This window comes from Stegostoma tigrinum, chromosome 10, assembly GCF_030684315.1.
Source record: "Stegostoma tigrinum isolate sSteTig4 chromosome 10, sSteTig4.hap1, whole genome shotgun sequence".
In the NCBI taxonomy this organism is placed as follows: domain Eukaryota; kingdom Metazoa; phylum Chordata; class Chondrichthyes; order Orectolobiformes; family Stegostomatidae; genus Stegostoma; species Stegostoma tigrinum.
The window spans coordinates 26654843-26678150 of record NC_081363.1 but is presented as its reverse complement, the minus strand read 5'-3'; the positions used below and the strand labels follow the sequence as shown (position 1 = coordinate 26678150).

The 23308-nt window shown below is 42.1% G+C and overlaps 1 protein-coding gene across 4 annotated transcripts in view; it reads right to left on the bottom strand.

Annotated features, from left to right (window-relative positions):
- Nucleotides 1–22370, bottom strand: part of btbd7 (BTB (POZ) domain containing 7) — a 49827-nt gene extending 27457 nt beyond the window's left edge. For all 4 annotated transcript variants that reach the window (XR_009446226.1, XM_059649061.1, XM_059649062.1 and 1 more), the window contains exons 1-3: nucleotides 22245–22370; nucleotides 3000–3175; nucleotides 426–1508 (exon numbers count right to left, since the gene is read on the bottom strand). Coding sequence is in view for 3 of the 4 variants with exons in the window: in XM_059649061.1 (XP_059505044.1) it covers nucleotides 426–1508; nucleotides 3000–3081 (1165 nt within the window). In the remaining variant the exon portion in view is untranslated. The remainder of the gene's footprint in view (nucleotides 1–425; nucleotides 1509–2999; nucleotides 3176–22244) is intronic.
- Nucleotides 22371–23308: the final 938 nt, after the last annotated feature.

Sequence of the window (23308 nt, the reverse complement as noted above, 5' to 3'; positions counted from 1 at the left end):
GTTATCCCTGTACCCTTTTTTGAACAAGGGAGTGACGTTTGCGTCTCTCCAATCTTCCAGCAACATACCCATGGGCAGTGAGGATGAAAAGATCATCGCCAAAGGCTCTGCAATCTCTTCCCTTGCTTCCCATAGAACCCTTGGATAAATCCCTTCAGGCCACTTTGATACCAATGTCAAATTCCTAATATTTAAATCCACCTGGTCTTCTAGTTTGGTGGAAAGTGCAGCAGAAAATCAATTCTTTACAGCTATACTATTGCACGAGTTTCTACATACATTAAAATCACACTTCTTTTAATACAAAGTATACGGCTAGCACATACTTTGAATATAAAACTCGTAATTAGACTTGTTTACCAATATCAGCAAACAAAGTTTCTGCTGGTAACTTTTAGGTCCATTTCAAATGACATGAAACCCACCTTGAGCAAGCATGTTGAACTCGAGAAAAAGTGCTATGTGGTAAAGTTCCATTGCTTCTTCAGCTCTTGACATGCTACTTTTTCCTGCAACCATCGCTTGGACCTCACTCAGGCTCCCTACAGATGGATTACAATGTAGTACCAGAGACAAATCCACAAGATCTGTATACATACAATGTAAAATTACTTTTGCATATTTCTTTGGAATGATGGATTCATCTAGCACGATTCTAGTTGGAGTCTGCAGAGTCCGATCGGTAATTTCTTCACCAGTTCTTATTCGTCTTTGGAGGAGATTTCTAAAAAACGGAGAACGTGCAGATAGGACAGCCTTATGCCCACAGAGTTCTTCATCTAAACAATTTGCTGTTCCTCCAAAAGCTTCCACTAATTCAGAATCAGATGAGAAGTTCAGAACAGCATCATAGTAGCACATATTGTCAAAAAGTTCTCGCATATCAACATCCAGTGAATTTGGGGTTCCAAATTCTTCAGTAAGTTGTACCAGGATTTCTACATTTTGGAACCTGGAATCCTCTATGCCAAATTCTCCAGTATATAAATAGTGTAACAATGCTGAAAACATAGGCAAGTCTATGCCAGCTGTGTTTATGTCCATCATAATCTCAGCACCATATTCAGGCGAGGATGAAAGCAAAGTTTTAAAAAAGGGACATCTTGCTGCCAGAATAGCACGATGTACAGGAAAACAAGTGTCTTGGAATATTAAATCAACATCAGTGCAGTACTTGTATTCATAAAGATCCGCCAAATCTCTTTGCAAAGTCCGTGCATCCGGTCGTGCCAAATTACCCTGCAATGAAAGTTCCTTCAAAGCTGCAGTGCCTTCATATTCTTCCACTAATGCATTTACATCCCTTACATCCCATCCAGAAAGGAGCTCACGCATCTGCTTAGCATGATCAGCAGACCGATGAGATTTACGTCTTTTTATAAATCTCTTCTTCAGAGTTGCAAGACCAGAACTCTTTTTCTTTTTGTCTTGTGGTTTCTCATGGCTGTGTTCAAGGGTATATAATTTTGATTCACATCCATATCCTTGATGTAAATAGGATGATGTTCCTGTGCAATAAAAACAAAAATTCACACCGTGCCATGTAATTAAACATCTGTTCCTTCATTTATAATGAAATGTTACTTTATAATCTGTTAAAGCTATTGAGAACAAGAGAACAATGGTCATGAAGAGTTATTGAATAATTTTTGTTAAATGCACATGTATTCCACCAAACCATTCCATAATATTAACTGAAGTAATTGTTAACAATATGATGCTACTGTGCACGTATGAGAGAGATAACGTCTGGAGCTGGACTAGGGTGGACAAAGTCAAAAATCACATGACACCAGGTTATAGTCCACCAGGTTTATTGAAATACACAAAGTTATGGAGTCTCGCTCCTTCTCAGGTGCTCAATGAGCGAGGAAGCAAAAAGACACAAAATTTATAAGTAAAAAAATCTAAGTTGTGTGGTTGTTGACCTTTAGGAAAGGAATGTTCTGCACTGTTTCTCTTGCAGAGGTTTGACCACTGGGATATCAGTACATCTCCTCCAGACAGGAAGCTTCCTGGGAAGTTCTTCCTCGGGTATTCTTTTAAAAAATGAGGCAAAAGAACGAGTGGGCCACTGACCAGAAACTAAAATGGACAAGTTGTATTAGTGCTGTGACTCGAGTAGGTCACAGGTTAGAAATCATGTACCAAGAACCTAACTGTTTGACACCCAATGCAGTCACAAGTCAGGAACATGATGGAATAATCTCCCTTGTCTGGATGTGTGGCTCCAACATTAATGCACCACTGTGTTCCATTTCTGTCTCTTGCCTGACATCAACTAGGATCATAAACTGCATCTCTGTTCCTTCACTATCAAAATCCTGGAACTCCTTTACACTTTAGTGCAGTGGCTCAAGATGGTGACTCATCATCTTCGAGAGCAATTAGGGATGAGCAATAAATGTTGATCAAGCCACTGAGGCACACATGTAATAAAAAAGCAATTAAGAGAGAATCCCACCTCTCTTAACTATCGTCCCTCCCCTAAAACATGCTATGCTGTAACTATCTGTCAAGATTACCGCGTTTAACAACCCAGGCATGGAATCAGGTACCATCCAATCTCTATCAATATTTTGGAAATCATACTTCTTCAGAAGGGTCACCAGACCTGAAACATTAACTGTGCTTTCAATCCAGATACTGCCAGATCTGCCTAGTTTTTCCAGCAATTTTTGTTGTTGTTTCCGATTTTAGACATCTGCAGTTCTTCGTTTTGTTGTGTGTTTTTGGAAAGTTTAGCCACACACTGCAGCACTATCACAAGGATTGTAGCTACTTAGGGATCAGGTCAGTGCAATCTTATTAGGGCAAACAGGTATAGACAATAAACCTGCTGTAGAATTACCCTCAAGCCAAAAATAAATCAAGTTACAAAAAAATTTAAATAACTGATTGTCATGAGGAAATAATACAACCAGAACATCGCCTTAGAGTTGCTTTAAAACCCATGAGTTTCACAAAGCATTGCCTGAGATAATTGGAACACAACATACCTATAAATGTTTGTTGAGCTTGTGAGTTTCCTCCTACCCTCTGGGAGAAAGAGTGAGGGTAGTTAGATGCATTGACACCCATTGTCTCAGGTCAAACAATGCAACATTCTGGCCACCAATTCACCACCTCGTTGTCAAATGCAGATCAGTGATCTCATTAGTATGTTCAGCCATTTCTGGAATATTCAAAACAAAAATAAGTGGCAGGTGAAGGCAAACAATGAGAAAACACAGGTTGTGCAAGCCATCAAAATGAATGTGGTAACAGACAGCACGTGGCTGTAAATTGGGAGCAGGGAGTGTGCAGAAGGACCTGGGTGCCCTTGTGCACCAGTCGCTGAAAGTGTGTACGCAGGCACAGCAAGTGGTAAAGGCGGCAAATCATATGCTGGCCTTCATTGCAAGAGGTTGAGTACAGGAGCAGGGATGAGTTGTTGCAGTTGTACAGAGCCTTGGTGAAGCCACACCTAGAATATTGTGTGCAATTTTGGTATCCCTTTCTGAAAAAGGATGACCTTGCTCTCGAGGGAGTGCAGTAAAGGTTTGCCAGGCAGATTCCAGGGTGGCAGGTCTGACATGAGCAGAGTTGTGAAAACAATCCCAACCTAATCACAGAGTTCAGACGAATGAGGGGGGATTTCAGAGACTTATAAAATTCTAACAGAACTGGATAGGGCAGATGTTCCTGATGATGGATGCGTCCAGAGCCAGGGGTCATAGCATGAAGATTCAGGGTAGATTATTTAGGACGGAGATGAGGAGACATTTCTCCACCCAGTGTGTGGTGAGCCTGTCAAATCCATTACCACAGGAAGTAATTGATGCCAAAACATGGAACACATTCAAGAGGTGACTAGATATAGCACTTGAGGCAAGTGGAATCAAAGGTTATGGGGAGAAGGCAGGATTAGACTATTGGGTTGGATGATCAGCCATGATGGTGAAGAATGGCAGAGCAGGCTCAAAGACTGAATGGACTGCTCCTGCTCCTATCTTCTGTGTTTCTATTGCACTGCACGTGTCTAACAGTATTCCAACAGAAACAGATTGTTATGTCAAATATGCTAACTTTAACTGATGTTGCTAAATGATCAGGCTATATATTTCCACAGTCACACCTTTATTTCAAGTATGTTTTATGTTTTCAAAAACAAAAGATGACCAAAGTAAAACATTTGAAATTTGGATTACCATCATCTCAGGATGAACAGCTGAATCTAGAATAGAACCTGTAAACTTCAAAGTTAAGCAAGCTTAAAACCAAATTTGACAACGATATAAGTTATACAGAAACAAAACAGAAGTACATTAACTTCCATTTGCAATGTTAGTTTGCAATCTTACTGTTTTACTTATAGTCAGTGGACAAATATGTGCACTTGATCACTATTCAAGGTTGCACGTTGGAAACAAGACTATGCCAGCTGTGAACTTTAATCTTTAATCAAGTATTGTGGTTTGTCAAACTTCTTTTTTTTTTGTTTAAAATAAACTAAAGCTCAAAAAACGCTTTCAATCATCTGAAAATAGGAACAGCTAAGCATTTAATTTCAAGGAAATAATTCAAGTCATAGGCCACATGCCACTAAATTTAGACAAATTAACAGATGTTCCACCCGCAACTTTTGCTTTTTTTACAACAAAATATGAAAAAGTTACGGTATTCTTTTCAAAAAAGCTTAACATTCGTTAATTTCAAACCACCATCCACATGATGCACTGCAATGTACCAAAGATTTTCAAACCTGCAAACTTTACCACACAGAAAAACAAGGAACAGCAGATACATGAAAACATCAATATCTCCAAGTTCACTTTGAAGCCACACAAGAGTATTTCCAAATGCAGGCATCTCCATTGCTGGGTGAAAGTTGTGGAATTCCCTAAAATAAGCACTGTGGATGCACTACACCAGGCAGGTTGCAACAGTTCATGCAGATTGCCACTTCAGCCCTTTTTTAAAAAAAAAACAAAAGGGGGCACCGCATTTCTGAGAAGAGTTCAATTCAGGTTTTCCTCAAACGTGGAAACATACTTCTATTCTCACTGGCCTTTGGAAATGCTAGCTTAGCCAGCAACGTGCATATCTCTTGAACAAACAAAAACATCTCCTAGACCTTGCTACTTTTGGTGGAAGAGATAATGCGAACTGCAGATGCTGGAGAATCCGAGATAACAAAGTGTGGAGCTGAATGAACACAACAGGCCAAGCAGCAAATGGTCTAGGCTCGAAACGACAGCTTTTGTGCTCCTAAGATGCTGCTTGGCCTGCTGTGTTCATCCAGCTCCACACTTTGCTAGCTCTACTTTCGGTGGAATCTGTTTCCATAGTCATACTGACAAGATTATTTCTGACCATTTCCTTGTGTCCCTCACCACCCACACCCTCATCCTTTTGTTTTTTGGTTCACTCCTAAAATTTAACTCCTGAGTGACTTATAATTGCATTTTTAAATTCTATACTTTTCCCTTCCATTCAAACAAGATATTTTAGCAACCATGGATTTGGTTGACACCCTGTTCATATAATTGGCCCCAGCAAGCGAATTGCCATTTCCCAGATTATTTCCCCAATATGGTTTCCATTTTGGACTAGAGTGCAATGATGTATCCTCAACTATCATTGGTTTAAAAGCTATCAAAAGCCATTCTTCTTACTCTGCACTGACTTTATCATTAGCCTGGAGCGTGAAGATAAATCACAAGTACCCTCTCAAATCAGTTTTATTTCCCCACTTGTCACCCAGACTAAAATCACCCCTTCTGCTACTGACCATACCCAAACAAAATCACCCTTTATACTCTACCCATAGAGCCACATCTTTCATTTCTCACCAACCTCTCCTCATTAAGTTCTGTTTGTCCATGAGTTCTACCACTTGCTCTCCTGAAAACATTTCCAAATTGCCAGCCAATTTTTCATCTGTGTACCCCTGCTATGTGACATTGTTAATATTTCCTTCATAATTACTACCCCGGAATAAAAGTGCCCTAAAAATGACCACCACATCTGTTTGCACAGCTTCACAGCTCAAAGTCCTCTAAGGTTTTATCCTCCCTCAGCACTGAAATGTCTTGAAAGAAAAATTACTGACGGGATTTCTTGTGGCGTATTAGCACTCATGGTGATCAACAGTCAAAGCATACAAAGAAGTCAATGTGATACTCTAATGGTTCTCCTGTGAAAACCATCATTGTGTTCCACTCCTCTCTATCCAACCACAGTCTAAGCACCACTACTTCCATAGTGCTCCAGTGCCTACATGTGGCTCCCTCATTCACATATTACCCACAGACAATGGGTACGTAACCTGTGCACTGATATTACCCAGCCCCACCACTACTGTTGAATTTCTTTTGTCAAGTTACTTGCATGACATTAAGTCTTGTATGAGCTACAGTTTCTTCCAGCTGAAAACTGGAGGACAGGATTGACTGCCACAAGGGGTCATAGTTTTAAAGGTGTTAGGAGGAAGGTATAGAGGAGACGTAGGAGGGAGGTTCTTCAGAGTTGAGAGCGCATGGAATAGTTTACCAGTGGTAGCCGTGGAAGCGGTGTCATTAGTGACATTTAAGCGACTGCTGGACATGCACATGGACAGCAGTGAATTGAGGGGAATGTAGGTTAGGTTATTTTTTATTATTTCACCCGCCACCATTGGCCACGAGGACACGGCTGGTGACCCCACCGATGACGTCACATCCGCCACTGCCGGGCACACCACTTCCGGGACAGTGGATGCGACCGCTGCTGCAGTCACCGCCTCCACTTCCAGTTACAACACCACACACACCACCCTCACCGCTGCTGCTGCCGCCGACAGAACCCCGCCCACAGGCTCCACAGCCAGCAACCCCAGAGGAGACAGCCACACTGAGCCCTGCCAAATCTTCACCATCCCCCCAGACCTCCCACTGACTGAGGACGAACGGTCAGTCCTAAGCAAGGGGCTCACCTTTGTCCCCCGACAACCACACATCAATGAATACCAGTCACATTTGGACATACAGCAGTTTTTCCACCACCTTCGCCTCCACGCTTACTTCTTCAACCAGGAGCCTAACCCTCCCTCCACTGACCCCTTCACCCACTTCCAACACACGTCCTCCTCCTGGACACCACCCCCAGGACTCCTACCCTCCCTCAACCTCTTCATCTTCAACTGCTGTCGAGACATTAACCGCCTCAACCTCTCCACCCCTCTCACCCACTCCAACCTCTCTCCCATAGAACGGGCAGCCCTCCGCTCCAACCCCAACCTCGCCATCAAACCCGCAGACAAGGGTGGCGCAGTGGTAGTATGGCACACTGACCTCTACATCGCCGAGGCCAAACACCAACTCTTCGATACCACCTCCAACCGCCCCCTTGATCATGACCCCACCCCCGAGCACGAAACCATCATCTCCAACACCATCCATGAACTCATCACCTCAGGGGACCTCCCATCCACAGCCTCCAACCTTGTCATTCCCCAACCCTGCACGGCCCGTTTCTATCTCCTTTCCTAAATCCACAAATCTGCCTGCCCTGGTCGACCCATTGTCTCAGCCTGTTCCTGCCCCACCGAACACGTCTCCACCTATCTGGACTCCATCTTCTCCTCTTTGGTCCAGGAACTCCCTACCTACGTCCGTGACACCACACACACCCTCCAGGACTTCCAATTCCCTGGCCCCCAACACCTCATTTTCACCATGGACGTCCAGTCCCTATACACCTGTATTCTGCATGCAGATGGCCTCAAGGCCCGCCGCTTCTTCCTGTCCTGCAGGCCCAACCAGTCCCCCTCCACCGACACCCTCATCCGCCTAGCCGAACTCATCCTCACCCTCAACAACTTCTCTTTCGATTCCTCCCACTTCCTACAGACTAAGGGGGTGGCCATGGGCACCCACATGGGCCCCAGCTATGCCTGCCTCTTTGTAGATTAAGTGGAACAGTCCCTCTTCGGCACCTACACAGGCCCCAAACGCCCACCTCTTCCTCCGTTACATTGATGACTGTATCGGCGCCACCTCTTGCTCCCCAGAGGAGCTCGAACAGTTCATCCACTTCACCAACACCTTCCACCCCAACCTCAAGTTCACCTGGGCCATCTCCAGCACATCCCTCACCTTCCTGGACCCCTCAGTCTCCATCTCAGGCAACCAGCTTGTAACTGATGTCCATTTCAAGCCCACCAACTCCCACAGCTACCTAGAATACACCTCCTCCCACCCATCCTGCAAAAATTCCATCCCCTATTCCCCGTTCCCAATTCCTCCGCCTCCGCCCCCACGATGAGGCATTCCACTCCCGCACATGCCAGATGTCCAAGTTCCTCAAGGACCGCAACTTTCCCCCCCAGTGGTCGAGAATGCCCTTGACCACGTCTCCCGCAACACATCCCTCACACCCCGCCCCCGCCACAACCGCCCAAAGAGGATCCCCCCTCGTTCTCACACACCACCCCACCAACCTCCGGATACAATGCATCATCCTCCGACACTTCTGCCATCTACAATCCGACCCCACCACCCAAGACATTTTTCCATCCCCACCCTTGTCTGCTTTCCGGAGAGACCACTCTCTCCGTGACTCCCTTGTTTGCTCCACACTGCCCTCCAACCCCACCACACCTGGCACCTTCCCCTGCAACCGCAGGAAGTGCTACACATGCCCCCACACCACCTCCCTCACCCACATCCCAGGCCCCAAGATGACTTTCCATATTAAGCAGATGTTCACCTGCACATCTGCCAATGTGGTATACTGTATCCATTGTACACGGTGTGGCTTCCTCTACATTGGGAAACCAAGCGGAGGCTTGGGGACCGCTTTGCAGAACACCTCCGCTCGGTTCGCAACAAACTACTGCACCTCCCAGTCGCGAACCATCTCCACTCCCCCTCCCATTCTTTAGATGACATGTCCATCACGGGTCTCCTGCAGTGCCACAATGATGCCACCCAAAGGTTGCAGGAACAGTAACTCATATTCCGCTTGGGAACCTGCAGCCCAATGGTATCAATGTGGACTTCACCAGCTTCAAAATCTCCCCTTCCCCCCACCGCATCCCAATACTAGCCCAGTTCGTCCCCTCCCCCCACTGCATCACACAACCAGCCCAGCTCATCCCGTCCACCCACTGCATCCCCAAACCAGCCCAGCGTCCCTAACCTGTTCTTCCTCTCACCCATCCCTTCCTCCCACCTCAAGCTGCACCTCCATTTCCTACCTACTAGCCTCATCACACCACCTTGACCTGTCCATCTTCCCTGGGCTGACCTATCCCCTCCCTACCTATCTTCTTTTCTCTCCATCTTCGGTCCACCTCCCGCTCTCTCCCTATTTATTCCAGAATCCTCTCCCCATCCCCCTCTCTGAAGAAGGGTCTAGGCCCGAAACGTCAGCTTTTGTGCTCCTGAGATGCTGCTTGGCCTGCTGTGTTCATCCAGCTTCACACTTTGTTATCTTTCATAAGTCAGCCTTGCCATCCAAGGAATCAGTTTAGTATATCTTCACTGCCTCCACAGCCAGACCATCCTTCCTCAGGATTAGAGGACCAACAGTGCACACAGTACTTCAGCAGTGGTCTCACCAAGGCACTGTACAAATGTAGGAAGTCATCCATGTTCCTGCACTCAAATCCTCTCAAAGGCCAAATGTCACCTGCTTGTTTACTTTCAGCAACTGATGTGCAAGGAGACTCTGGTCTTGTTGCACCTATACCAATCGATTGCCATTCAGATAACAACCTGCCTGTGTTTTTGCGACCAAAGTGGATAGCTTCACATTTATCCAAACCATACCTCATCTGGCATACAACTGCCACTCACTCAACTTATCCAAATCATACAGCACTATCTCTGCATCCTCCTCATAGTTCACCCACCTAACCGAGCTTTGTGCTGTCTGCAAGCTTGGAGATAATACTTGTAGATTCCCCCATCTAAATCATGATTAATATTATGATTGGCTCAAGTCCAAGCAACGATCCCTGCACTGCCCATTACCTGAATGGATCTGAACTGCCCTCTGAAATGGCCTGCAATCCACTCATTTACAATCTGCACATTAAGTTTACAGAATACTACGAAATATTTAACAAAGGATGGAAAAATGGACAATGAATGTTTCATGAACGGTATTGAAATTGTTAACAGAGAAACTTAAATCCATCCGAAACAGAGCATAGTTAGGGAAATGGTTCTACCTGGACTAATGCTACAAATTATGGAAATATGATAAAGGAACTCAAGTTGAAAGGATTGACCTAATCCAGAAGAATAAAGAAACCAGTATTTCAAGTTGATAAATTCTCAAACATTTCCATGTTAATCTCTACCTCTTGTTTTAAAAATTAGAACTAAAATGTATATGAAAGACAAAAATAAAAAGTACATACAGGACATAATTGCCTTTCATGTTTAAAAATAAAATGTATTCCAAGATGTTAAAAAGACAGCAAATGCTTAAATTAAACATTAGGTTTTAAACACTTCCTTTAAAAAAAACAGAAGTAATTCCAGAGTTAGAGGGAAAATGAATCAAAGTTCGAAATTTACTCAAATTCCCTAAATTTACATTCAGCCCTTGCTGGCTGTATGAAGTGTAACATTATAATAAGAACTGTTTTAATAATCTAAAATAACAAAAAAAAATTACCTGCACAACATGACGACTGTACATTTCTGCTGTGGCACCTTCAGCAATTCTGAGGATTTGTTATTACCCATACATGTGGGTGAGTATAAACCACTCATTTCACCAGCCAAATCTCAATCTTCAATTCAAGTTATTACTGATAGGAGAATAAAATATATACTGGAGAAACTTCTGAAGACGCAAATACCTTTAAACTCTTTCATTTTTTGTCTTAATAATTTAAGGAGAGCTGTAATATCCAGTGACGCTTTGAAAGGGGCAGAAATCAGTCTACTCCAAAACACCAGTTTATTCTTTCAGGAATCCTAGAATCGCTACAGTGCTGAGGTGGGCCGTTTGGCCCATAGAGTCTGTAACAACCCTCAGAGTATCCCACCCAAACTCACTATCCCCACAACCCCAGATTTAACACAGCTAATCTGCCTTGCCTGCACATCCCTTGGCTGTGGGAGGAAACCGGGGGATCCAGCAGAAACCCACACCAACATAGGCAAAGAACGTGCAAACTGCACCTAGTCAGTTGCCCAAGGCTGGAACTGAACCCAAGTCCCTGGAACTGTAAGGCAATGTTAACCACTGTGGCACAGTGCTGCCCAATAACTATTTAGAAGAAGCAATGATAATGCAGAAATGCTAGCCTTACTAAATACCCTGTCCAAAAATTGAGTAACTTATCAAATATTTCTTTCTTAATGTAAAGGTATTAGTGCTCAATATTGACAGAGAAATATGATCAACTGAAGTTAATTCCAAAATTCTCATTTTGCACAATGTTTTAAATTGGCAAATAGTTAAACATTTACAGTTTGACCCTTGTGTTTTATATTTGAATTATACAATCATGCATCTTTTTAAAAAATTACACTGCCTAAATTAGAGTAAAAAACAAGTGGGTATAATTGCCTTTTATGTTCTGTCTTAGATTTTTTCAGTTATGTTTTCTTTCCCCACCAAGCATCTCAAAACCTATCAAGCATATGAAACTTCAATACCCTGGTTACCTTCAGTAATTTGAAACAGGTACAGATAAGAGAAGGAAAACAGCTCCTGTAAAAATTTAATAATGCTCAAATTTTACAGCTCACAAGGTCAACACAGGAAACTGTGCAAATTTAAATACCAACTTTGTTAGTGGGGCAATCAAACTTATTCCATGTTTTGTTTCCTTCAGTGACAATGGAAGGAAGTTAATTATTTAAATATAATCCCCATAAAAACAATTAGGCCATTACACCATGGTTTAGAAAATATCAAGCGGAGTACTACACAAGTTTGACTTCAAATATATTTTGAAAAAGTTCATGTACATCTTTTTCCACAACCATTAGCTGAGTTGAGAAAACCGTCAAAAAGTCATTAAGAGAGTTGAAGATGGTGAGACCAAGCTTAAGCATTATTACAGGAGGTACAAGGTACACCTCTAAACTTACTAGAAATACTATAAATCACACTAGCCAAATGGTTTAAAAAAAACTATCTTGACAATTCTTAACACAGAAAAAAAGAATGTTACACAACTTTTCTTGCTACACATTTGATCAGGTTTCTAGATAGAAAACAGTCAGATATTTAAAGGCATCAGGAATTAGAAACAGGCTGCAGAATGCAAGCAGGCAAAAGACAGCTGGTGACCAATCTAGTTTTACTTTATACATGCACAGGGTCAGATTCACACACTCAGAATAGAATGTTGTGGAAGCCACGGCTTCACGGATCATTTACTTTAGGGGATTTAAGACTTTCTTCTTGAAAGTAAGCTTCATTTGACTTGCCCCTCCCAAATATTTGTGTTTTGCTGTACTCACAGGCAGATCCATATCTCTCAGTTGTTTTGATATTCCAGGGCATTATCAGAAAAGTAAAGTATAAATGTGAGCCGAGAGTCACCCCACCTCTAGTTTTCAACCACAAGCTTAGAATTGCTATAATTCCCTGTATTTTAATGGGACAGAGCAAAATACTCCAGTGCAACATATTAAATTGACTTACTTGCCTGATAAATCAGCAAAATACAAAAGCTAAAAGGTTGAATACCAAATAAAAACTGAAAGAACTGCAGATGCTGTAAATTAGGAGGCTTCTGAGGAAGGGTCACCGGACGCGAAATGATAACTGACTTTTCTTCACAGATACAGCCAAGCCTGCTGAGCTGTCCCAGAAACTTCTATTTTTGAAGCTAAAAGGTTGACCTGATGAGTAAATGTATCCATAAGTACTTACAAGTGATCAAAATTATTTCAAGAATTCATTGCTACTTGCAAATGAATAGATATCAAGAATGTTCAGAATCACAAGAGAATCTTACAATAAAGCACAAGTTTATTCATATCATAAATGTACATTATAAGGTATTGTTCTTTCAAAGTCACAGAATCAAACTTACTACAAGTCTGTATCAGCTGCCTGCAAAGCAACTTAATGAAACTGTCCCCATTACAATCTCAAGCATTGCAGTCCACATCCTAATGTCTCTCTATTGAAGGTGCTGCTCAATGGTCCTCTGGGACTATGGCAAGTTTACCTTCAATCATTGCTTATAAAACATTGTTCCTGTCTTGCAGATGGCATTTGCCCAACACATCTGTGGTGCAGTCCATGCCTAAATACTGGCCAGATCTCACTGCATTCATGCTACTTCAGTATCAGAAGTGCTGCAAATAGTGACGAACACAGTGGGACGTTTATTGATGTGTGCGCTTTGGACCTTTGAATAAACAGCATGGTTGGTCTGAGATATGCATTTAGACAGATTTAAAAGGAAGTTAGACAAGGAAAATGAAAGTTACAATTGTAGATTTAGAGGAGAAAAGACAGGAGAAGCTTGAGGAGAACAAGAACACCAGCATGGAAAGTACAATCAAATTTTTCTGTTTCCGTGCCTTATATCCTATGTTATCCAGTGTTAATTCTCTGAAACAGCACTCTACAACAGAGTGAACTTGAATATCAACACTATCCCATCCCTAACTAAATTATAACAAAAATCAGGCTTTTTCTTAAAGAAACAAAAATAAAATGTTAAAACTAACAAATGCAAGAATGAATATACAGTTATATAGGTAGCTTGGGAGAAGCTGGGGTTGTCCCCTTTGGAGAAACAGCAGTTGGAAGGAAATTTGATGGAGGTACTCAAAACCATGTGGGATGTGCAGATAGTGATACAAAAATAGTGTAGAGGGGTTGAGAACTAAAGGTCAGCAATTTAAAGAAATTAACCAAAGAACCAGTCGATAGGAGGCAAAAAACCTGCTTTTAAACAAAGTCAGTCAGAATCTGAAATGCATAGCCTGTGGTGGAGACAGATTCAGCTGGTGCTTTCAAAAGAGAAGTGAAATGTTATCTGAAGAAAACTATTTTAGGTTACTGGAAAAAGGCAGCTTCATGGGAATTACCAGAGTTACCCTCTCTGCATGGGCACAACAGGCAATGATTCCTTGATAACAAAGTGTGGAGCTGGATGAACACAGCAGGCCAAGCAGCATCTCAGGAGCACAAAAGCTGACGTTTCGGGCCTAGACCCTTCATCAGAGTCGATTCCTTCACTGTTAAAACTATTCAAATTTTCCTCCTTCAAGCGAAACCCGAAAAAAAGTTTGCTTTTTTATCGTATTTCACAATAGTGGTGCCTGCCAATTCTGTAAATCATTTTAGTGTCCAAAAATCCAGTTCTTTGGGCTCTTAATAAATTTAATACTGGGAACCATACACTGGAATCAGAATGCTTTCTCTTTATCCACAATTATGTCTAAGTGATATGGGTAGGTTTCAGCGTTTCCTACAAACTCAGCATACATATCTTTAATCAGCCTGTTCAGATGTGTAATGATGCACCTCTGAAGCAAGTGGGTCTTGAACCTGGGCCTTCCAAACCCATGACATGCCATATTACTTAGAATAAAAAAAAGCCATCTTAATTGTGGATGCTGCATTTGGTTGACTTCAAAGACCAGCTAAGGTAGACAGCAATATAAAAGCTCAAAATCAGGGGTGAAGGAGTATTATTCTAACACTCTTACAACGTCATGCTATTTACAACCCGAGGCATTGACAAGATAGTAAATATTTGAACACTGCAAGTGAATGACAACAAAGCTTTTAAAATGGTAAATTGTCGTTAATGGTTTCAAATAAATTCCTGATGGTGAATATAAGAAAGTACTTAATCAGAAATAATGCTCAGCTGGGATTCTGCAAAAATGGGGGGAAAATCTAATGTTATCATTAAACGCAAAATTCAACCTCAAATTCATGCTATGGGAAGGAATGATTAAATTAAGTTCAGGCAGTAATCCTCAATGCTACAAATGTGTGCATATACTCTTGAACTGAACACCCAGACTACAGCATCCATTTGTCTTGAAAAACTCCAAAAACCTTTTCGATCAAATTTAACTACAAATCTTCCTAACAACTGGCAAAGTTTCTAAAATGCCTTCTTAAGACCTAGTGTGTCATTAACAGGGGAATGAACTGTCAAGGTCTCTCTGCTCAAGTATAAGAATCAGGGAGAAGAATATTAAAGACAGTATTGGAGTTGAAATCCATCTATGGCAGGGCAAACGATTCTAATTCGAAAAGCAAAACTCACAGAAGATTGGTAGGAAAATCTGACTTCAAAATCCCAGGAATATTCATATCAATGCCATTACTCAACGAATCAAAACAACCACCAAATTTAAAACAAAACAAACATATATAAATGACAGATAATAAAATGTGAGGCTGGATGAACACAGCAGGCCCAGCAGCATCTCAGGAGCACAAAAGCTGACGTTTTGGGCCTAGACCCTTCATCGTCTAGGCCCAAAACGTCAGCTTTTGTGCTCCCAAGATGCTGCTGGGCCTGCTGTGTTCATCCAGCCTCACATTTTATTATCTTGGATTCTCCAGCATCTGCAGTTCCCATTATCACTCATAAATGGCAACCTGCCCTTCATAATTCACGTGGGTACTATTCTGTGATACAGTGGACCAGGATAAACAGCATTGTATTGGGTACATAAAATGACCAGAGAAACTATTAATAATGGAGTTCCTTATCGGTAATTGAAGACTCAATGTACAGTATGCAAAGTACACAATGACAGTACAGGGTGTGGGCATGCTAATCACGCTGAAGTGCAAGGAAAGGAGCAAGAGATAAATTCTTAGAAACAGAAAACCAGTTGTGAACGAGACTTCCATTCAAAACAGGAGAGCTTTCCTGTTAGACGAGTAACCGTGGAGAGAAGTTAATTATAACAGTTACATGAGGACACCTTTGGTTTTATCAAACAAAAGCAGAAACTGCTGGAGAAACTCGAAGTCTGGCAGCATCTGTGGAAAGAAAGCAGAGTTAATGCTTTGAGTCCAGTAACCCTTCTTCAGTGTGCCTTATTTTACATTTCATTCTGTTCCTATAAGTTATGACCTTATGATGTCACTGTCTGTCAATGATAGATTTAGATTTAATAGCTACAGGGTAGGGTCCTAAGGTTCAGAAAATTTAATAGCTAAACAGGCTAGAACTGGGGGCTGTGGAGGGAAGCACTTGTCTAGCACTGCTTGTGGGTTAGGAAGGGGAGACCCTCATGCAAACTTACTGCAATTTGAGACCATTGCACATTGACTCCCGATCTTATACACTGCCAAGGATTAGGATCCCCACTTTGCCAAACACCTGCCTTCAATTTGTCCAGCTGCTGAGCTGCATACACAGAAAGTAAGTTTAAACAATGTCCTGCTGTTAAAGTTGGCAAGAACGGCATTATTCTGACATGTGTGGTTTCTTGGCCAGTGGCAGTCACTGCCACTCCTCACCTGCAAATAATTGGACTAATATATTTGAAGAGGTGTCATATGCATAAGCCCACTTATACCATAAAAAGTCAGCAGCTTAGTTGGCTGAACATATGGTTGGCAATGCAGGATGATGCCAAAGAGTAGATTCATTTCCTACATCAGCTGAGGTTACCATGAAGGACTCTCCTTCTAAACCTCTCGCCTCCCCTCAGGTTAAATCACCACCAGTCGTTTCTCCAATGACAGAATGATCCTATAGTCTGGTCGGGTTTATGGCAACTTCACCTTCACAAGAGAGTGACTGTACCATTTGAGGGCATAACCCATCTCTGACAATAAGACTTCATTCTTGAATTTTCTCTTAAAATTTGACAATTTAATACAATGGTACTGATTAACAATTGGTACTGGAATCTAAGCTGTTTCATTTTAAAATATACTAAATCATCTAAAGATAAATGCCCATGTTTTCATTCTGAAAGGACATGTTGCAATAGCATTAGCTCCAACAGTACACAGTGACTGCAACATGTAATATCTATAAAATCGACTGCAGCAATATCTCCAATTTTTTCCAACAGCACATTTCAAGAAACCCATGAACACTATCACTTCGAACAAAGATAGCAGGGAAGACCATAATCTTCAATCTTTTACATTGCTCTGGCTGAAATACACAGTGCTGTTCCTACATCATCACTGGGTCAAAATCTATCAATACTTGTGCATCCAAAGCACAGGGACTGCAGTGGCTCACCAGATCGTCTCAAAAGACAATTAGGGAAAGACAAGAAATGTTGGCCTTGCCAGTACTGTTGTCTCTAAACTGCATGCCAATCTGAAAGCTCCATGCACAAGTCAGACTCTATTACTCTGCATACATGGCAGTACATAAAACATTTGAGAGTCTGTGCACTTAAGTCATTCATGCGTTAGAAAAATAAATGACAGTATGTTGCTAGCCAGCAACATGCACCCCATGAGAGGAAAAAAAAATCTGATGCTCACCAGCACATAAGAGATGAAGGACTTTGTAAAAGACAGATATCTTGACCACAACCATATTTCATTCAAAAACAAAATCACCATAAAGTCTTGACAGTAAGAATTGTATGGAAAATTGAAACTCTTTCCCATTTATTATTTAAAATAAACCTTAAAGGCAAGCGTATATTTGAGTTACTACATGCAGGTTAAGACTCCAGACACTGTATATAAAGGCATTCGATAAAGTACTGTGCAGAGGCTACTTAATAAACTAAGAATCCATGGTGTTGAGGGTAGTACATCACCATGGATAGAGGACTAACTAGCAGAAGACAAAGTTGGAATAAAGGGGGCGTTTTCAAATTTTGGCAACCTGCAACTAGTAAAGTGTGACAGGGATCAATGCTGGGACACAATTGTTGACAATATACATTAGTGTTAAGGGTGAAGGTGAGAGGAGAAAGATTTAAAAGAGAGACCTGAGGGGCAACTTTTTCCACACAGATAGCAGTACATGTACGGAACGAACTGCCAGAGGTGGAGGAGGAGGCAGGTACAAGTACAATATTTAAAAGGCATCTGGATGGGTATGTGAATAGGAAGCGTTTAAGACAGATATGGGCGAAATGGGGCTAGATCAGTTTAGGATATCTGGTCAGCATGGATGATTTGGACCGAAGGGTCTGTTTCTGTGCTGAGGTAACAAGGTGAAAAGGGTCTAGGCCCGAAACGTCAGCGTTCCTGCTCCTCTGATGCTGCATGGCCTGCTGTTTTCATCCAGTTCTACATCTTGTTATCTCGGATTCTCCAGCATCTGCAGTTCCTATTAGCTGTGTCTCGGCTGCATGACTTTAGTGACTTAAATGACAGGAGTAAATGCACAATCAACTTTGTGCATGATATTAAAATAGGTGGGAAGAAAACAATAAGGATGACATAAGGTGTCTACAGAAGCATACAGACAGATATTGAGAGTAGGGAAAAAACTTGGCATGTGGAATACAATGAAGGATAATGTCAGGTTTAGTACTTTAGCAGGAAGAATAGAACAGGTTGTTTAAAGGGAGAAAGACTGCAGTAAGCTGTAGCACAGAGGGATTTGGGGGTCCTTGCACATGATTTCCAACAAGTGAGCATCCAAGTTCATCAAGTCATAGGGAAGGCAAATGGCATTGTGGCCCTTATTTGAAAGGGTGTGGACTATAAAAATAGCAAAGGACTTGCTAAATCTATACAAGTTACTCATCAAACCACATCTGTAATCCAGTGTACAGCTTTGGTTTCCTTCTCCAAGTAAAGATATTGGGGGTAGTTGAGAGATCACGTCCTAAGTTGATCTTGAGTATAGAGCGATTTAATGAGGAAAAGTTGAGCTTGGACTCATTGAAATTTAGAACAATGAGACGGGAACCTATGGCAACATAAGATTCTTAAGGGGAACTGAGAGTAGATGCAGCAAGATTGTCTGCCCTTGGGAAAAGACTAGGAGGGTAGTGAATTTATACAATTCTTTCTTGCAGAGGGCTGTTAAGGTTGGGTTAAATATATTTAAGTGGAAACAGACATTTCAAAACATTATAGGAACCAGTATTACAGGGATAAGGCAGGAAAGTGGAATTGAGGATTATCAGAGCAGCCATGAGCTAATTCATTGATTAGTTGGTATGATTTAATGGGCCAAATGGCCTACTTCTGCTTCTGTGTCTTATATTTGGCTTTACATTTTCAACTTCTAAACTATCACAAACCATATAAATGGCCTTTATACTAAAAGTATTTTGGAATATTTCAACATCTTATTGTAATCTCAGCAGCATCATGGGAACAAGTAAACGTCTTAGAAGAGTTGTCCATTTCAGCTTCTGCTGTTACAACCTTAAAAACTTCTTCGTCAGTATAATGATTGTTGCACATATGCTGTCTTCCAAAGAGAAAAATAACACTTCATAATTTAAATTAAAGAGCTTGAAATTTAGAAACCTTGCTATCTTACAACTTAGCTAGACGATCAGCTATTATGTCATAGTTATACATGATAAAACTATCCAGTAGCAGAAAGCTTGGTATCAGAAGATTCAGATTTAAAAGATCAACACGAAGAGAAATTACTTTGTGGGTCAAGTTTTTATAAGCTGGAGCATGCTGTCAGGCAAGGTGGTGGGTAATAACTTTCACGAAAAAATATTAAGTACTTGAAGGGGAAAAAAAATTGCAAGGCTGTGGGATAAATCAGTGGTACAGTATGAATTGGACAGTTCTTTGAAAGAGCCAGTAGGGCACTAAGGGCCAAATGTTGCTGCAAAACTACTGAATGTTCAAAGCTGGGCTGAAGGGCCCATTTCCATGCTATGTGGCTCTATAATTACATTGTGACAACTGACAGGAAAATTAAATGTACTAACACATTTCGAATTGTAAGTGTTGACAAAAACATGGTTTAAAAAGATTTTGTAACATACACATGTAAAACTTCGTGCGCATTCAGACAAATGCACACATTGATTGCTGCCTCTTTAGAATTACTCAAGTTCCTAATTCCCATCATGTACTCATTTGTCAGCAGTAGGGGGATGGTGGCAAGTCATCTCAGAATCCTCTATCACATGCCTGATTTGAGGGGCAGTTGACAGTACACACTGATGGCAGGCAACTAGAGGTAATTTTTTTTTAAAAAAAGTTGTCCCAAATGTTTGAACAAATGTATAATCCAAAAGGCTACAAATCCAAAAGCATCTGAAGTGTTGAGATGTTAAGTACTAAACTAAGTGATCTCAATGAAGTCAATTCGACATTCGGTAGAAGTATTGTTCAGGAGCTTCCATCTCTTATCGCTATGCTACAGTTGTTGCACAAAACATGTACAAATGTGGATAGTAGTAATCACAGTAAAAGAGGTCAACTGACAGCATTCAGCTAATCAGTTTCACAGTTACCTCAGCTAATAGATGTTGAAGGCCAGACAGCTAGACTACAATTCAGCACTCCCAGGATCTTCCTTACATAGAACATAACAGCACAGTACAGGCCCTTCGGCCCTCGATGTTGTGCCGACCTGTCATACCGATCTCAAGCCCATCTAACCTACACTATTCCATGTACGTCCATATGCTTGTCTAATGACGACTTAAATGTACCTAAAGTTGGCGAATCTACTACCGTTGCAGGCAAAGCGTTCCATTCCCTTACTACTCTCCGAGTAAAGAAACTACTTCTGACATCTGTCCTATATCTTTCACCACTCAATTTAAAGCTACGCACCCTCATGCTCGCCATCACCATCTTAGGAAAAAGGCTCTCCCTATCCACCCTATCTAACCCTCTGGTTATTTTGTATGTTTCAATTAAGTCACCTCTCAACCTTCTTCTCTCTAACGAAAACAGCCTCAAGTCCCTCAGCCTTTCCCCGTAAGACCTTCCCTCCATACCAGGCAACATCCTAGTAAATCTCCTCTGCACCCTTTCCAAAGCTTCCACATCCTTCTTATAATGCGGTGACCAGATCTGTACGCAATACTCCAAGTGCGGCCGCACCAGAGTTTTGTACAGCTTCACCACAACCTCTTGGTTCCGGAACTCGATCCCTCTATTAATAAAAGCCAAAACACTGTATGCCTTCTTAACAGCCCTGTCAACCTGGGTGGCAACTTTCAAGGATCTGTGTACATAGTTATGCAATTCTATTATTCTGGTTTTCATTTCACAAGTCAACATCTATTGCAAATTGAAAAAGAGGACAAGCATAAAACTATTTTATAAAAATTAAATTGTACCAATACTGCAAAGCACCACAAGGGCCTACCTTAGAACCACCACTAGCCTACTACCAACTTTCTACAATATCAACATCCTACAACCAGCAGGCAACTTTTCAGAAATTACTGGCTTATATATAATCAAGTGACAAAGTCCATGCAAGATCACTAAATACTAACATAACTACAGTGTTATCAACAACATTCAGCCCAATTATAGCCTACAAATTTGAACAAACTCCAAGTCTCTGAACAGCAAAATAAATTTATCGGAACAATGTATTCCTAAATTCAAAAATACACCATTAACAGGATCATATTTTCTGCATTTTCCTGTCTTCCTATTAACCTGAATATCTGCCTTATGCCCAAGGAAACTGAATGTCTGCGAGTGTTATGCATATGCAGTGTCAAAAGGTATACGGAACAGAAATCATACTTGGAATGTGACAGACCTGAAAGAGAAAAAAATTAAAAGGAAAGAGATTCTACAAAAATAACACCCATACTGACAGAACTCACCCAACGAAGTGATTAATGCTTATTACTCAGTTTGCACTCCTTCTGCAGCCTACATGCTGCAGACATTGGTCTCTCAAGTGAAATCGGGGTTGTGTGTGTGTGTGTGTATGTGTGTGTGTAGGGGCGGGGGTTGCAGAAGACGACATGTCAGCAACCAGTTGCATATCCCATTCCATCCTAAACAGTTACCTCCTCACTCCCTTTAACTCTACGATGCGAATCCTAGGGATACAAATGGCATTCAATGAGATGTCAGGGGAACCAGTCTCCCCCAGAATCTTCGCACTTAGCAGGCGGCAGCTCCACTCAGAAGCTGAAAGTGCCACCCCACCCCGCCCCATCATCCCCAAAACCTCGGGGCTCAGCAACACATTGCGAACGCCACCAAATAATTAGAAGCCTCTACTCTCTCCTCCTCCTCCTCCTCCACACACACACACACACAGCCCCTTCAATCACCACCCTCCCAAAGAAGCAGAGCCGGGGTAGCGACAGCTGTCCGTCACTGTGGGTCCCCGAGCTCGCTGTCCTGGACGGCGGGGCCTCCTTTACCTGAAACTTTTTCCGCCGCTTTTATTTTTCCATCCGAGCTGTCCGGGTTCAGCCGCAGACCTTTGCCCTTCCAGCTTCTTCCCAAACCCCTCCCCCCAACCTTTCCCCCTCCCTCCAGTCTGGACCCGCAGCCCTCCCTTCCAACAAAAAGCCCGAGGCAGCCTCGCACTTGCTCAGCAGAAACCCGAGCCGACAATGCCTCCAGCCCCACTCCCGCTCCGAATCCCCATCACCTCCCTCTCTTTTCCCCCTCCCAACACTGCTGCCCAAACCCCCACCGTGATTGGACCGCACGCCCAAGCCATCCATCCAATCGGAAGCTCCATTACTCAGAGGCCTGCTCCATTCCTCGCCCGGCCTCACCGATTGGGTCAAACGGGCTCCCCAGCTGCGAGGCTCCGGCCGCCCCCACGCCCCGGGGCCGCCGGCGACATCGCCGCCGAGCGGCGCCCGCGGGAGAACACCGACCCCCGCCAATGCTACCGTCTCCGTCGCTAGGCAACAGCATCAACATGAGAAGAGAATGACAGCTTTGTGTTTTCCTCCTGTGAAAGGATTAACGTTTGAGTGGCTCATATTAAGTGGAAGGAGGAAAACCAAGTGGGTTGCGATTATTGCTTGAATCCTGATTTAAAAAATAAGCGCAAGCCAGATCTCGAATTAAATTTAAGATATTTAGACAACATTTACTCAAGTAACTTCCCGGTGTTACACTGAGAACTGATCCTTTTATTCTTCTGATTCTTTAAGGTGAGAACAGAGCTGTTGTGTATTTTCAACATTTTCCGATTTTTTTCACCTACATTCACAGTATTTTTTTCAAAATCTCAACTCTAGGATTGGCTTATAACCTTCGATTCACTCCCACATAATCACTCGGGTTGACAGCCTTCACTCACTCCCACATAATTATACGTTAGATTTACATTTTTGCAATAAACGTGTTTCTCAATATTGAAGACCGTATGTTCCCCACAGTCCAAAATAAACCCGAATCTGTGTGACATAGAACGAACAGTATTCGAGCTACAAAAACACAAATTGCTGGAGAAACTCAACAGGCT